Below are 14465 nucleotides of genomic sequence, written 5' to 3'. Positions count from 1 at the left end.
CCAAGTCTATATTTTAGTTACCACATGTCCAGTATTCCCCCATTCTCCCAGCTGCTCAAAATCTTTTCTACCTTTGAGAAGGAAAATGGCTATCTTATACATTTTTTATCATTCTGTGGTTGATGTTATAAATTCTACGATTCTGATCCTAAAATGTTTGGCTCTTGATATTTTAGTTCAAGCATTAAGATCTCAAGAATTCTTTTTCTCTCTCAAGAGCTTGGCCCTTAACATTAAAATCCCTAGCCTTCAAATCTATGATTTTTGCTAGATTTATAAAAGTGTACTTGAGATCTAAAAAGACAAAATTTTACTCTTTTTCTCTCTTGATTCTCTCCAGTCTGAGGCTGTACATGTAGAAAACCCATGATTCAGCTTCAATTATCAAATAAATAATCGAAATAAAGAAAATATAAAAGCACATAAAAATTAATACTAAAACATTAATCCAACAGATAAATATAGAGCCCAGGAGTAAAGAAACAGTGAGCAAAGATGAAGCAATGAGAAATAGATTCATTTACTATATAAAACTAAGACTAAACAACAAGGGGAATAATTATTGTGTTTTTCTGCGTTGCTTAAGTGTTTAATATGCTAAAGATGTAATAGCTAGTTTGAAGTAACAAAATCTTGAAATTGTAATTTTTAGCAGACAGTCCAAGAAGCCTTACCTGATTACCATCTCTATTGTTGTTCATAATTAAGGTTAGGTGCCCTCCTATACGTACTCACTGCAACTTGCATTCACAACATCATAGCACTCATCACACTGTATTATGTTTACTTTCTATTTCCTCCATGGTATGCAAATTCAGGACAGTGGTGTGGTCTTTATGTCCTCGTACCATGACTTCGTACCATGGTACCAGACTTCGTACCATGTCTGGCACATTATAAATGTTTAATAGATGTGCTCAATGAACACATGAATGCTTGAAAGAATAAATGAATGGAAAATTAACATTTATTGAACTCTTACTATGCTCCAGGCACTGTCCTAAGTGTTTGTGTGTGTTAACTTCTAATTCTCACAGCAACCCCATGAGACTGGTATAATTATTACCACCATTTTGTAGATGAGGAAACAGAGACATAGAGAGGAAAAGAATGAATGTGTAAATGAATAAATGAGTACTTCTATTTGGCTTGAGCATAAATTTGTGAAATAAAGCTGAGAAAGTAGGTTTGGTCCATATCAAACAGGGCTTGTATGCCTTGCTAAAAAAAATTAGACTTAATCCTATTAAATATTGTCACTATCCCACATATGATCTACAGAATGTTAATAGGTGCTGCATGTGAAAAGGGAGTTCCATCTTTAAATTGAAAAACTTTGAGTGTAACAGTGTTTAAGAGAATTTCTCAGAGCTTTTAAAATTATAAAGAACATTGTAATTTTTTAAGAAGCTGATATACTGTGCAGTTTTTCCCTCAAATACCTTACCAAGAAATTAAGAGACTTACTGTTGAGCAGAACACTTTACTGGATTGATTCAGTAGGAAAGCAGTAAAAATTATTAAGTAGGAAAGTAAAATGTTATTTATAGAAATTATTTTTTGCTGTGAGGTATTAAGTTCATTGCATATCAACTAAATTTTCAGGCTAGATTACATTCAAGTGTTGGCTCCACTGTTGATTGGCTATGTAATCAACATCAAGAGTTTAATCTTTCTTCTTGTAAGTACATTAAAAATAACAATAGTATTTACTTATGCTTATTGTGAGAATTAAATAAACAGTCCATATAAATGGATGAGGACAAAGCGTAGCCTATACTAACTATTCAATTCATGTCTGCTATAACTATTTTGTGGTTGCACAAGTGACATGTAGTAAAGACATATAATATAGGAAAATTGTAGTTGAAATTGTAAAATAAGCAAAAATATTGAATAAGCACTTAAAAGAACATATTTTAAAAAACAATAAACATGAAAAGATGATAAAGATAACTGGGAATCAAAAAGATAAAATTAAAACCATAAAATACGTGAAATGGTGAAAAAACTTAAATTAACAAGTATTGGCAGTAGAACTTTACAACCTGCCGTACACTGCTGGTAGGAGTATAAATTGTTAATATCATCTTGGAAACTATTTGGCAATATCTACTAAAGTGAAACATAAATGCACACACACATATTTATGACTTAGAAACTCTACGAATAGGTGTGTACCAGCAAAAATATGCACAAACGTGGAGCAAAAAATAAGAAAAGCCTCATTATTCATTTATTGGATACAACTCATATGTCTATCAAGAGTAAAATGAACCAATTACGATATGAATTCACTACTGCTGCAAACAAGATAGATGAATGTCATAAACATAAAACTGAGCAAAAGAAACCAGGCACAAAAGTGTACATGTTTTGTAATCTTACGTATAAAGTTAAAAATATGCAAAGCTAATCTATAGCAATAATAACAAAATTGGAGTTTGCATTTGGGGATGGAATAATGACTGGGTAAAAGCATGAAGGAGACTTTTGGGTGTTGCTAGAGTTCTATTTCTAGGCGTGGGCAGTGATTATATGGGTGTGCTCACTTTTTACGAATTAATTGAGCTGTATGCTTAATGATTTGTTTACATTTCTATGTCAATATTATACGTCAGTATAAAAGTTTACTTAAAATATAAGAAAATACTAGACTGGAATCAGGGCTACTTAGGAAACTGAGTTAATGTAGAGGAATTTAAGTGAGAAAATATCAAATATGGACCCCAGTTTTCAGACTGTAGGAACAAGAGGACATTGCAAAGTTAAAGACTATTGCAATAGGCTCCAAACTGGTTTTTCAATTACCCATTGCTACCCAGATGACACAATACTGCTGATATTCCTGAATCATTTTAAATCCCCACTTCAAAACCTTTCATTGTTTCTAGGAAACGTAATTGTTTCTAAACCTGAAGAATGAAGTCTAATTTCCTTGACTTTACATCCAGATTCTCGCAGTTCTGCTGTTCTTCCCTGTCCCCAGACCTTCCACTTCAACTCAAACTGATGACTGTATGTGCTGTCTCCAGAGCATGGCACATCTGCCCTGACTCCAGGTCCTTGCTCATGGTGTGCCCATGGCTTAGAAGGCCATTGTCTCCCTAATATTAGGGCCATGATCTCCCTAATAGGAATCAGCTTTCCTTCCAGGAACACGTCAGTCTTCCTTCAGAGCGCCATCCTCCCTAATTGCCAAAGATGACAGAATTATTTCACTCTCCTAACTCATTAATTATTCATTGTTCTTACCATTGAGTAATACTTAGCAAAAATTATTTTATTGGTCTTTTTAATTTCCTTTCTTTTCTTCCATTTTCCCTCCTTCTCTCCCTCCCTGCCACTTTCTACCTTCCTTCCTTTCTTCTTTTCCATCCTTGTTTACTTCTCCATAGTCTTGCTAATATATTTATATACCTATTCCATATACTCACTGAGAGTCTGAGTTCTTAACATGATATTTGATATTTATCTGGGCCTGACATATAGAAGATTCTCAACAAATATTTACTGATGACAATTTGCCTAAAGTCAAAGACACAGACACATTGAAGAGCAAACACACACGAGAACATAGATTGCCTATTTCTAACCCTAAACTAGTTCAAGTAAATCATTGGACTTCAAACTTCTCAAGTCTGTAATTATATCATTAAAAATTTTTGAAGATATATCACTAATATGTATATATTTACTAAAGAATTGTATAAATGTATTATTCAAAAATGTGCATTAAAATATGCAAATATAAAAAATGGAATTTTTTTTCAATAGCGTATATGGAACAAACAGAATTTTTATCTTCCTCATAGTGGTGGCTGCACACACTTAAAAACAAAGTTCAGGCCGGGCGCAGTGGGTCACTCCTATAATCTGAGCAATTTGGGAGGCTGAGGTGGGCAAATCACAAGGTTAGGAGATCGAGACCATCCTGGCCAACATGGTCTCTACTAAAAATACAAAAATTATTTAGGCCTGGTTGTGGATGCCTGTAATCCCAACTACTCAGGAGACTGAGGCAGGAGAATCACTTAAACCCAGGAGGTGGAGCCTGCAGTGAGTTAAGATCGCTCCACCGCACTACAGCCTGGGATACAGAGCAAGACTTTGTCTCAAAAAAAAAAGAAGGAAAAAATTTAAAAAGTTCATTGATAAATCCATATATTACAAAAGTTTCTTGAAATTTTTGACATGCTTTTGGTCAGCTTTGGTATTCATCTTATGATGCGGCTTCTGAGAAGACTGTGTAAGTAGAAATATTCATTCTGTATTTTACTAGCTTTTTTTTCTTTTGTTTGCATTATTGGCATTATCTTCAATCTGCATTTTCCTTCTGGAATCTTTTTAAGGCACTTGTTCCCTTGTAAGAGTAAACCAATGGAACAGTAAACAGATTTACTCTTTCTTCAGGATCCCATTGCCGTCACAGATAACCATTACCAGTGTCAATCCGTTTATGAAATACATGGTATCAATCTAAATACAAAATAACATGACAAAGCCACTGTTAGTCTGTACATGATATATTGGCAAACTCTAATTTCGCTTCGACTTTTATATGAAAAATAAGTACGAAAACCTCTAAAATTTTCATTGTATACCTTTGTTTTGTTAATCCTTATACCTGTGTTTTGTTATGCACTTCACTTTAAAAGCAGCCATACTACTTTCTTCATAGGAAGACGATTTCATTATTTTCTAATCATTCTAGACTATTTTACTATAGAATTTCTGAATAGTGGGGGCATAGCTAATTCTTACTGATAGACACCAAATTAATGCCACTAACTATCACTCATATCACTAGTCTTCTTTTTATTTGCTAGTATTTCTTACTGCAATTCCTTATTACTCAGTCTCTATCCCTGTTAATTAAAGTTACCATGTGGTTAGGGGAAATTGTTATGGAAATTTGTATAAAAGAGTTGTGCTATATACTTTAACAGTAAATGTCATTGTGTCTAAAGAAACATTGTGCCAACTCTTAAACTGATGGTTAATTTTTTTTCTGTGTTAGTTGTGCTTTCACCTCTGTCTTTAAATATAAAATCATTCTATCATTTTTTTCCTGTAATTGGAAGTTTCACCGTGACAGTCAATTGATTGGCTATCAGAAGTCATGTGACTTATTTTATTCTGGGCACCCAAAACATATGTAACGTAAGTCAGAAGCAGGGGGGTTGACATTAAAGAGTAAGGGGCAGAGTAGTCAAGGACTGGCTGTAATTGCATCCTAGTCCTGTCTCTTAGTAACCATGTGTTCCAGGACAAATTACTTTTGACTTCAATGTTTATAATAATAACTACTTCTCAGGGTTGTCAAGAGAATTATATAAGATGTGTCTAAAGTGCCTGGCATCTACCAGATGCTTAATAAATGGTAGCTGTTAGTACTGTTATTATTATTTCTGTTATTAAACTCCCTACAGGAAGGAGGAGTGTTCTTTTACTTTTTCACTTAGCTTACTTAATGGAGCTACATACTGTACCATCTACTTCTCCCTTCTGTACAAATAGGCTGTTTTATTTTTTTTTAAACTAAAATTAAATGGGCATTTTTATTGGAACACCTTGCAGGTTCATTTTTGCAGGGAGCAGAGAAATCCATATCCCTGATTCGAGGTGGAAGGAGTGAATATGCAGCAGCTTTGGCATGGGAGAAAGGGAGCTCTGGTCTGGAGGAGAAGACATTTTCTGACTGGTTAGAATCAGTGAAGGAAAATCCTGCTGTGATTGACTTTGAGGTAAGAGTAAAAATTATTCCAGGTAAGAGATCTAAAGTCGTTCTCTAGCGGCCCAAATTGCACATCACACAATTTATTTTCCATTTTCTTCTCAGACAATAAAAGAAATGCCTTTCTTTAGTATTCATGCACAACATACCTTTTTTTAAACGTTAAATTGCATGTCTATTGCTTTTGCTGTTAACAGTACAGTATTTAGAATTCCTAGCATGCATGAAACACCAGGAAATGGAACTTAGTGAATAAAAATGCTCAAACTTGCCTTGAGTAGTACTTATTTTTCCATGTATACAATAAATCTGGTTTCTGCGTTCTTCTTGCAACTCCTTGTTTGATGAACACTCCTAAGTCTTCATTTGTAGCTCCGTGAGATAAATGAGATTTTAGATCCATTTTACTTCCTGTTTCTATTACTACTGATTGAATTTACCAGTTTTGTATTTGTTTTAATTGCATTAAAGGTGATATTTATTATTTATGGAATGCTTTACCCACGTATCAGCCATATGCCATTTAGAACCTGTTTTCCCCCAAACATTCCACATTTTTAAAAGGCCTCCAAAGAAGCTATTATGTTCATTTCGTTTAAATGAAGATAAAAGAGTTCAATCATTATGAAAATAGAATCATTTACATGCAGCATGAAGATGTATTGAACTCTACAAGTTATGGGAGAAAAATGAGACCCAGCTGCCCTTCTGGGTACTTGCAAGTCATATTGCACTAGACGGTCATTTCTTTGAGGTTTTACGATGTTAATAAAATGAGCCCTGATTTATCATTAGCCCATTATTTGTTACTGTAATTCTTCCATTCATCCTGCTGGCAAGTTTATTTCTTCATTTTCTCCCACTCCATATTTTCTCATCTAACTCCAACAAAAGCCAAAACTCTCCCTGGAAAAAAAAAAAGAACATGGAAAGCTTCTCTTATCCTCTCTAGATTTTTTGTTGCTTAAATCAAATTTAAAGAGGTTTCAGCAGAGCAGTAAAGAGTTGCCAAACTCTTGGTCACCTATCTCAGTGCTTTGATGCATGCATAGAATACTTAATAAATAACATAACATACAACCAAGTAAGCAACACCTCCCATGTGACTTCCTTCACAGTAAAATTGCAGGTAAGTGCCATATACATCACACCTGTCCACAGGTAGAAAGCTTTTGCCTACTGGTTCAACAGGTGGCAATACTATATTCTGCAATAACCCCTTTGAAGTGTAGAATTTTCAGGCTTTCCCTTTCATCTCATGAGAACTGGGCAGTAATGGCAACCTATTACCAAAGTGGATGTGACTGGACCTCCTCTCTCCCATTTGCTCCTAGCTTGCCCCCATCGTGGACTTGGTAAGAAACATCCCCTGTGCAGTGACAAAACGGAACAATCTCAGGAAAGCTTTCCAAGAGTATGCAGCCAAGTTCGATCCTTGCCAGTGTGCTCCATGCCCTAATAATGGCCGACCCACCCTCTCCGGCACTGAATGTCTGTGTGTGTGTCAGAGCGGCACCTATGGTGAGAACTGTGAGAGACGATCTCCAGATTATAAATCCAGTAAGTATCAGGAATCTATTGTGAGGTAGATACGTTTTCCCTTCCAAAGAGTATTCTAAATTGGTCAATTAAAAAGAAACAAAAGTTCTATCAGCAGCCTCCACCTTGTACAGGCTCAGAGAGAAGATAAACCTGCAAAAAGTGTGAATCCCAAGTGTAACCTACCAACTATGTGACCTTGGGAAAGTTACCTAGTTTTCCTATGCCTCAATCTGTTCATCCATAAAATGAGGATAACACCAGTATCTATCTAAGGAATATGAATATATTATATAAGTATTTGTATATCAAGAGTACATGCACAATGCTCATAACATAAAAAATCAAACATAACATTAAATAAAATATATGATACTGATCTTATAAGCCTCTTATGTATTGTAATATAGAAGAAGGATGACTTTGTAATAAAAGATAAATTAAGCCACAACAAAAGTTTTCATACAGGACTAAGTAATGTTCATAGTTACCTCAAATCCTCCTTAGAAACAGGGTAAGGCATGGGAGGAAAAATGTATTCTACTACCTTTAAAAATGTAATTTAATATGCATCCTATTAAGAAGGTGTTCATGTTTATACATATATGAGTGCACATTTTTAAAAGGTCTCCAAAGCAAAGAATAAAAAGGTTTGTTAACAGTTGAAAATAATTCATAATGGCTGCCATTTGTTGACATTTTATTTAAGTTTATGGGAACAAAGTCTAAAAGGAAATCAGGCAATGTATCAGGCCCCTTCCACAGTAATTTCTTTTAATCCTCAGAAGAACCCTATCATATTCCACAAAGGAAGTTACTCAGCTAAAAAGCGAGGAAACCAGGTTGGCCTCGCTTCAAAACCCAAATTCAGCTGCACCATGATCCATGGGGGTGAGTCTTCCTTTGTTCCAGATGCAGTAGATGGCCACTGGGGTTGTTGGTCTTCCTGGAGTACCTGTGATGCTACTTATAAGAGATCGAGAACCCGAGAATGCAATAATCCTGCCCCCGAAAGAGGAGGGAAACGCTGTGAGGGGGAGAAGCGACAAGAGGAAGACTGCACATTTTCAATCATGGAAAACAAGTAAGACTGGGTAAGGGAAAAGAATGGGTCATTTTGCCCTAACTCTCAATAACATTGAGAGTTCAAATGGTTATTAGTCTACTGCTAAGTAAAGAAATAATTAGAACTTTACCTATACCAACACAGAATATTAATGAGCCATTGGGTCTGCTGCTGTGCCTTTTTCTGTGTGTAATGTTTTCTATTTAATACATATATGTATGTAATGTGTACATATGTATACACATAAGCATATACACACATGTAAATGTGTGTACATACATACATATACACGCATATTTATGTTTCTCTTTTAGTGGACAACCATGTATCAATGATGATGAAGAAATGAAAGAGGTCAATCTTCCTGAGATAGAAGCAGATTCTGGGTGTCCTCAGCCAGTTCCTCCAGAAAATGGATTTATCCGGGTCAGCATCCTAACCCTCATTTTTGATTTATAGTTTTAAAAACCTCAAAAGTATAGATTGTCTTTTAATTAGAGTTACTGTTTTCCTATTCGAATAATCTCCTGTTGACTTTAAAAGTACAAAATAATATTTAGAAACACTTTGCCACTCTTCCATCTTGAATTTCCTAGAGATGTCTTCATAGCCAGTTGTTAGACTAAAGGATAGCAGATTGCTTGGGTTTCTTGGAAAGATAATAGAACTTCAATATAATATAAGACTGTATGACTTGTGAGAATTTGCAAGTAAGATCTGGCTATTTCAGAGTCTGAGCAAACTGATACCTTTACCTAAGGAATGTTTAGAGAAACACACTAGACTGGCTATAATCATAGGAGGTGTTTGTTCTGTATTGTTTTATTAGGTTAGAAACCTGTAGAGTTCTTACGCAGTCAAAATCATTTTCACGTACCTTTAAGTTTCAACTTTTTTTACTAAGTCACAGTATGTTTCTATGACTATTTTAAAAGCTGAATACTTTTTGTCAAACAGATCTATGCCCTTAGACATAAATTGTTCAGGTGATACATGATATCTAAAATTGATCACAGAAGGCATTCTCCCTATTTCATTTTACCTTTCTTAAACTTAGTAATATCATTACATTAATCTTTTCCCAACTGTATCACACTTATGATAAAAGATCAATAACACTCAATTCTCTAAGGTCAGCAAATAGTTTTATTCACAGAGTATAGTCTGGGCTAATGTATCTTCCATATTCACTTATTTTTCTGCCCATGCATAAGGACCATACATTAAAGTTTATGGGGAGGAAATATTTCAGAGGGAGGTAATTTTATTTAGTCTTTACTCTAGAAAAAAGGTTCTCAAACTCAACAATGCGCCAAAGGACCTGTTAAAACACAGATCATTGGGTCTCACTCCTCGAGTTTCTGATCCAGAAGGTTTTGGGAAGGGCACAGAAATGTCCATAGCTAATACATTCCTAGGTAATACAGACGCTGATGGTTTAGGAGCCACACTTTGGGAACCAATTCTTTTGAACAAGAGCCATCAGTCTATGGCCCAAAGGCCAAATTTGACCTGCCACTTAAAAAAATAAAGTTTTATTTTTATTGAAACACAGCCATATTCATATGTTTACATATCATCTATGGATACTTTCATGCAATAACGGCAGAGGTGAGTAATTTCAACAGACGCCACATGGCCTACATATGACTATCCAGGCCACTTATAGGAAAAGCTTGCTGGCCCCTGCCCTAGAACATTATCCTTAAAATCACATATTGGCAGATCCAGATACCAAAATAACTTAATCTATTTATTCTGGTTCCATACAAAGACCATTAAAATTATTGACATTCTCATTTTAAAAACGCACAAAGGCTTTCAACAGTGATGCATTATTCTTCTAACTCATTTTATAAGGTTAGATTATATATTCCCATTTTCATGGATAAATTCATTTCTTATTTTATTTTGCTCTTTACTAAAGGCCTGGTCTCTATCTGGCAATAGTTTTTACTCAAATGTAATAAAATTTTATTTTTTCCTAATAAACATCTTCTGGAATTTCTAGTGGCAAAATGCCCCTTGTATAGATTCAAATAGAGGTAGATATGCCTAATTCCAAGCTAGAGCAATGATGTTATTGCACACAAGTATATTTATTTAATGAGTAACAGACAAGTCCAACCTCTGTAGGCAAGTGACAGGGACTTTTGGCAAGGTTTTTTGTTTAGTCAGTCTACCAAATGTACTTCCCTAACTTTGATTATTGCAACATACACTTATATGTTACAGATTCATAAAAAAACAAGAAATACAAACAAAAGTTTAAGGCAATAATTTATTTCAGAAGAAATGCAAGAAAAAACTGCAGCCTTTGAATAAAACATCCAAATCATTAGTCCATTTCCCTTGGAAACAAAGCCATATCAGTAATAACCAGCAGTAGAATGGTAGTTTTGTATCCAAAAAATTAAGAATCTTCTAGGAGACAAGTTTAACCATATGACCAAGTAAACATAAGCTGACAATTAGGTTTTCACCGCCCTCAAGTTCCCAGCTTCAATTATCAGAGAACAACTGCTTAGTCAATTCTTGGTACTCTTACCCCTCTCAGTAAAGGAAAATTGTATTGCATTACTAGCTCCTTAAGAAGGATAACGTTTTGTATTCTTTCAGCAAAGAATTCAGGCCCGTATAAAGATTTATGAGACAGAGATCTGGTTGTGGAGTTGACACTAAAGGGTCAGGGCTGGGGCTGATAAACGTGATAAACACTATAAAAATAGAGCCTTGCATGAGTTTCTCTCAGAACTGAAAGGACGTTGTACCTCATGAAACCAGGGAAATCGAAGATTTTTGCAAAGGATGGTCTAGTTGAGCTGGGTCTTGAGGGGAAGAGAGAAGGTGTCGAGGATACAAGGAACAGCCACGTGAAGACATGGAGGCATGAAAAAGAAGTTTATGTTCAAATGGCAGGGTTTTGCTTTGCTAGAGCATAGGTTTTATGGGAGGAAATGGCAGGCGGTGAGGGGGGTAAAGTAAGTTAAAATAAATATTCTGATCTAAGAAGTAGAAGACTCACTTTACCTTGAAAATTGTAGTGAACTACCCCCGCCCCCATCACCCCCGGCAACATGATAGTAGTTGTACAATCCATTAATTGGGAAAATATATAATGACCAGTGGGTTACTAGGAATTGAGTAACAATTTTAAATGATCTGTACTCAGTCGCAATAGCAACTGCTTATGTTTGCTTTATATGTAAGATATATTATTTATTCAGTTTATAGTCACTACATAGTGAGCATATGGTTTTCTATTCTAGCAATAGAAGGACATCCCATATATAAAGATTTTTAGTTTCTTCTTCTTTTTTTTTTGTTTTTTTGTTTTGTTTTGGGGATTTTTGTTTGTTTGTTTTTTGGTTTTGGTTTTGAGACAGGGTTTCACTGTGTCACCCATGCTGAAGTACAGTGGCACAATCATGGCTCACCACAGCCTCAACCTTCTGGGCTCAAGCAATCCTCCCAGTTCAGCCTCCCAAGTAGCTAGGACCACAGGCACATGCCACCACTTCTGGCCACTTTTTTTGTATTTTTGTGGAGACAGGGTTTTGCCATGTTGCCCCAGCTGGTCTCAAACTCCTGGACTCCAGTGATCCACCTGCCTCAGCCTCTCAAAGTGTTGGGATTATAGTCATGAGCCACCATTCTTGGCAGGGGAGCAAGTTTTCAAGTTAAAAAACAAACAAACAAAACCCTAATCAATTCAGGGAGACAGACTGGAAGAATGACCAGTTAAAAAGTTGCCCTAGTAAGAAATAATAAATACCATGAAGAAAAACAATGATGGCAACGGGAAGGAGAGAACTTTAACAGGTTTTCAGAAGTAGAAATTGAGAGGACTCGGTGACTGAGTAGATCCAGAAGTGAAGGATAGAAAGGCTCAGTGTGAGCCTAAAGAGTTAGAGAGTGTTATTTGTAGCATTAATAATTTCTGGTTTCTGCTTTAATTAAGAATGAAAAGAAACTATACTCGGTTGGAGAAGATGTTGAAATTTCATGCCTTACTGGCTTTGAAACTGTTGGATACCAGTACTTCAGATGCTTACCAGACGGGACCTGGAGACAAGGGGATGTGGAATGCCAACGTGAGACCTGGGCAAACAATTTTGCTTGACAACTTTACAGAATGAATGTGCCCAATATAAAAACAGTAAAATCACATCCTTAGATCAATACATTTTACTCATTTTTAGTAACTCTGGTGAAAGAGTTGTGAAGCAGAAAATAAATAGGAGGGCTCATTTGCTAAAACTGGATTTCCAGATATCTCCATACTTCAGTGTTCCTGCTCCTACGTATTCCTGTCACACACACAGGACTGCGAAGTATGCACTTCGAAAGAAATCCGGGAAGTCGGCAAGTTGTATCTAACCACAGATATCTGCCTTGCCCAATGTTCAAATTGACGCAAATTGCTGAGTCTCAAGAAGATGATATTTACACTCTTTATGTATCAGAAATGGGAATTTGTGTAAGACGCGATTTTGTGTAAGATACAGTTTTCACCAAGACACTACTCCTTGGCGCATGTTCACATTCTTTGCTGAGAAAGAGTGAATAAGCTTTAGGCTCTGCACATATCTGTGCTAGAGTAAAGTAAAAACCAAGATTCAAATAAGGCTTGAATGGGACTCCAAAGACTTATTTTGGGGCACCATGAAGCAGGATTGAGACCAATGTCAATTAGAATGCCCATCACTCTGCATCACTCACAGCGTGGTAACTTGCATTTGGAGAAATCCACTAGGGATAAGAGAAAAGAAAGTGTTTCTTGAAAGGAAAAGGGCCCAATGATTTCATAAAAGTTGGATGTGTCTGGAGCCAGTTCTTTAGCAAGGGAACCTCAGATAATGACACTAAAGGGAATTTTTCAATGAAGGGTCTGAGGGAAAGCCCGGGATTCTTATCCCCCAGGTTTTCTGATCAAAAGGAGGCACCATAGTTGAACAAATGCAGTAAATCTCATCAAAATCACCTCTTTGGTTGCATAAAATTTGCCTACATTTGTTGTTTATTCTGCTCCACTAAACACATATGAAATGTTGCTCTCTTGCAGGGACAGAGTGCATCAAGCCAGTTGTGCAGGAAATTCTGACAATTACACCATTTCAGAGATTGTATAGAATTGGTGAATCCATTGAGCTAACTTGCCCCAAAGGCTTTGTTGTTGCTGGGCCATCGAGGTACACATGCCAGGGGAATTCCTGGACACCACCCATTTCAAACTCACTCACCTGTGAAAAAGGTGCGTAGCAGCTCAGTGTTCTGGGGTCTGATAAGGTGGTGCACCCTGAGATTGGTAGTATAGCCTCTACAGTCATTCTATGTCTTAAGCACTGAGAGGCTAAATAAGACACAAGTTTAGACAGTGTGGGTCAAACAGCAACTATGCAATGGCTCTGCTAATTCCCTAAGCTCTTGGCCATCCTGCCTCCTTTATTCTCTTCTGGGCTTTTATGATGTGTGAAATAAAGGGAGAAAGTCAACCTTTTGAAAAACCTTAAATAAAATTATCACTAAAAAGATCTCATGGAAATTAGTGAGAACTAATTTTGTGTAAGTATTGTGTCTTGGTTTCACTAGACTCCTGATCATAATAATAAATTACAAGGAACATAAATGTCAGTGGAATGAATGTATGTGGAAGCCATAGACTTCAGAAAGTTAAGATCTTTTGGACACCGTAGGCAGTATCCTCATCAGAGCATATGCATGCATGTGCACACACATCCCCTTAGATTAGAAATTAAAATTATAATCCAAACTGAGAAATAGGAAATGTTCCATTAAAATTATTATTCAAACTGAGAAATAGGAAATGTTCCACTGCTAGATAAAGGAAACACATAGCCTATTTCATATACTTTCTCTCCAATAATATTGACAGAAAGACCAATGCAGGGAGTCACAGAAAGAGAAAGACAATCATAAATAAAACCGACACTGTGAGGTAAAGACACTTTCAGGCAGGGAAACATTATTAATTCTTTCAATGTGAAAAAGTTCTGCTTCATAAAAATGTGAGATGCTACACAGTTACTTTTTCCTTCCTCCCAGACCTGGACTCCTCCAGTAGCCCTTCAGAGGATCCTCTTGCCCTGAGCACTTTACAGA

General features: G+C 36.1%; 1 protein-coding gene across 1 annotated transcript in view; it reads left to right on the top strand.

Moving 5' to 3' along the window:
* C6 (complement C6) overlaps positions 1 to 14465 on the top strand; it is a gene marked incomplete at its 5' end in the record, with an annotated part of 49465 nt that overhangs the window by 24253 nt on the left and 10747 nt on the right. Inside the window, 6 exons of the mRNA XM_031666814.1 lie at positions 5581 to 5747; positions 7072 to 7297; positions 8189 to 8360; positions 8657 to 8768; positions 12304 to 12436; positions 13408 to 13596. Of these exons, the coding sequence (XP_031522674.1) occupies positions 5581 to 5747; positions 7072 to 7297; positions 8189 to 8360; positions 8657 to 8768; positions 12304 to 12436; positions 13408 to 13596 (999 nt within the window). The remainder of the gene's footprint in view (positions 1 to 5580; positions 5748 to 7071; positions 7298 to 8188; positions 8361 to 8656; positions 8769 to 12303; positions 12437 to 13407; positions 13597 to 14465) is intronic.

Source organism: Papio anubis, chromosome 5 (genome assembly GCF_008728515.1).
Source record: "Papio anubis isolate 15944 chromosome 5, Panubis1.0, whole genome shotgun sequence".
NCBI classification, from domain to species: domain Eukaryota; kingdom Metazoa; phylum Chordata; class Mammalia; order Primates; family Cercopithecidae; genus Papio; species Papio anubis.
This window is presented reverse-complemented; position numbering and strand designations above follow the sequence as displayed.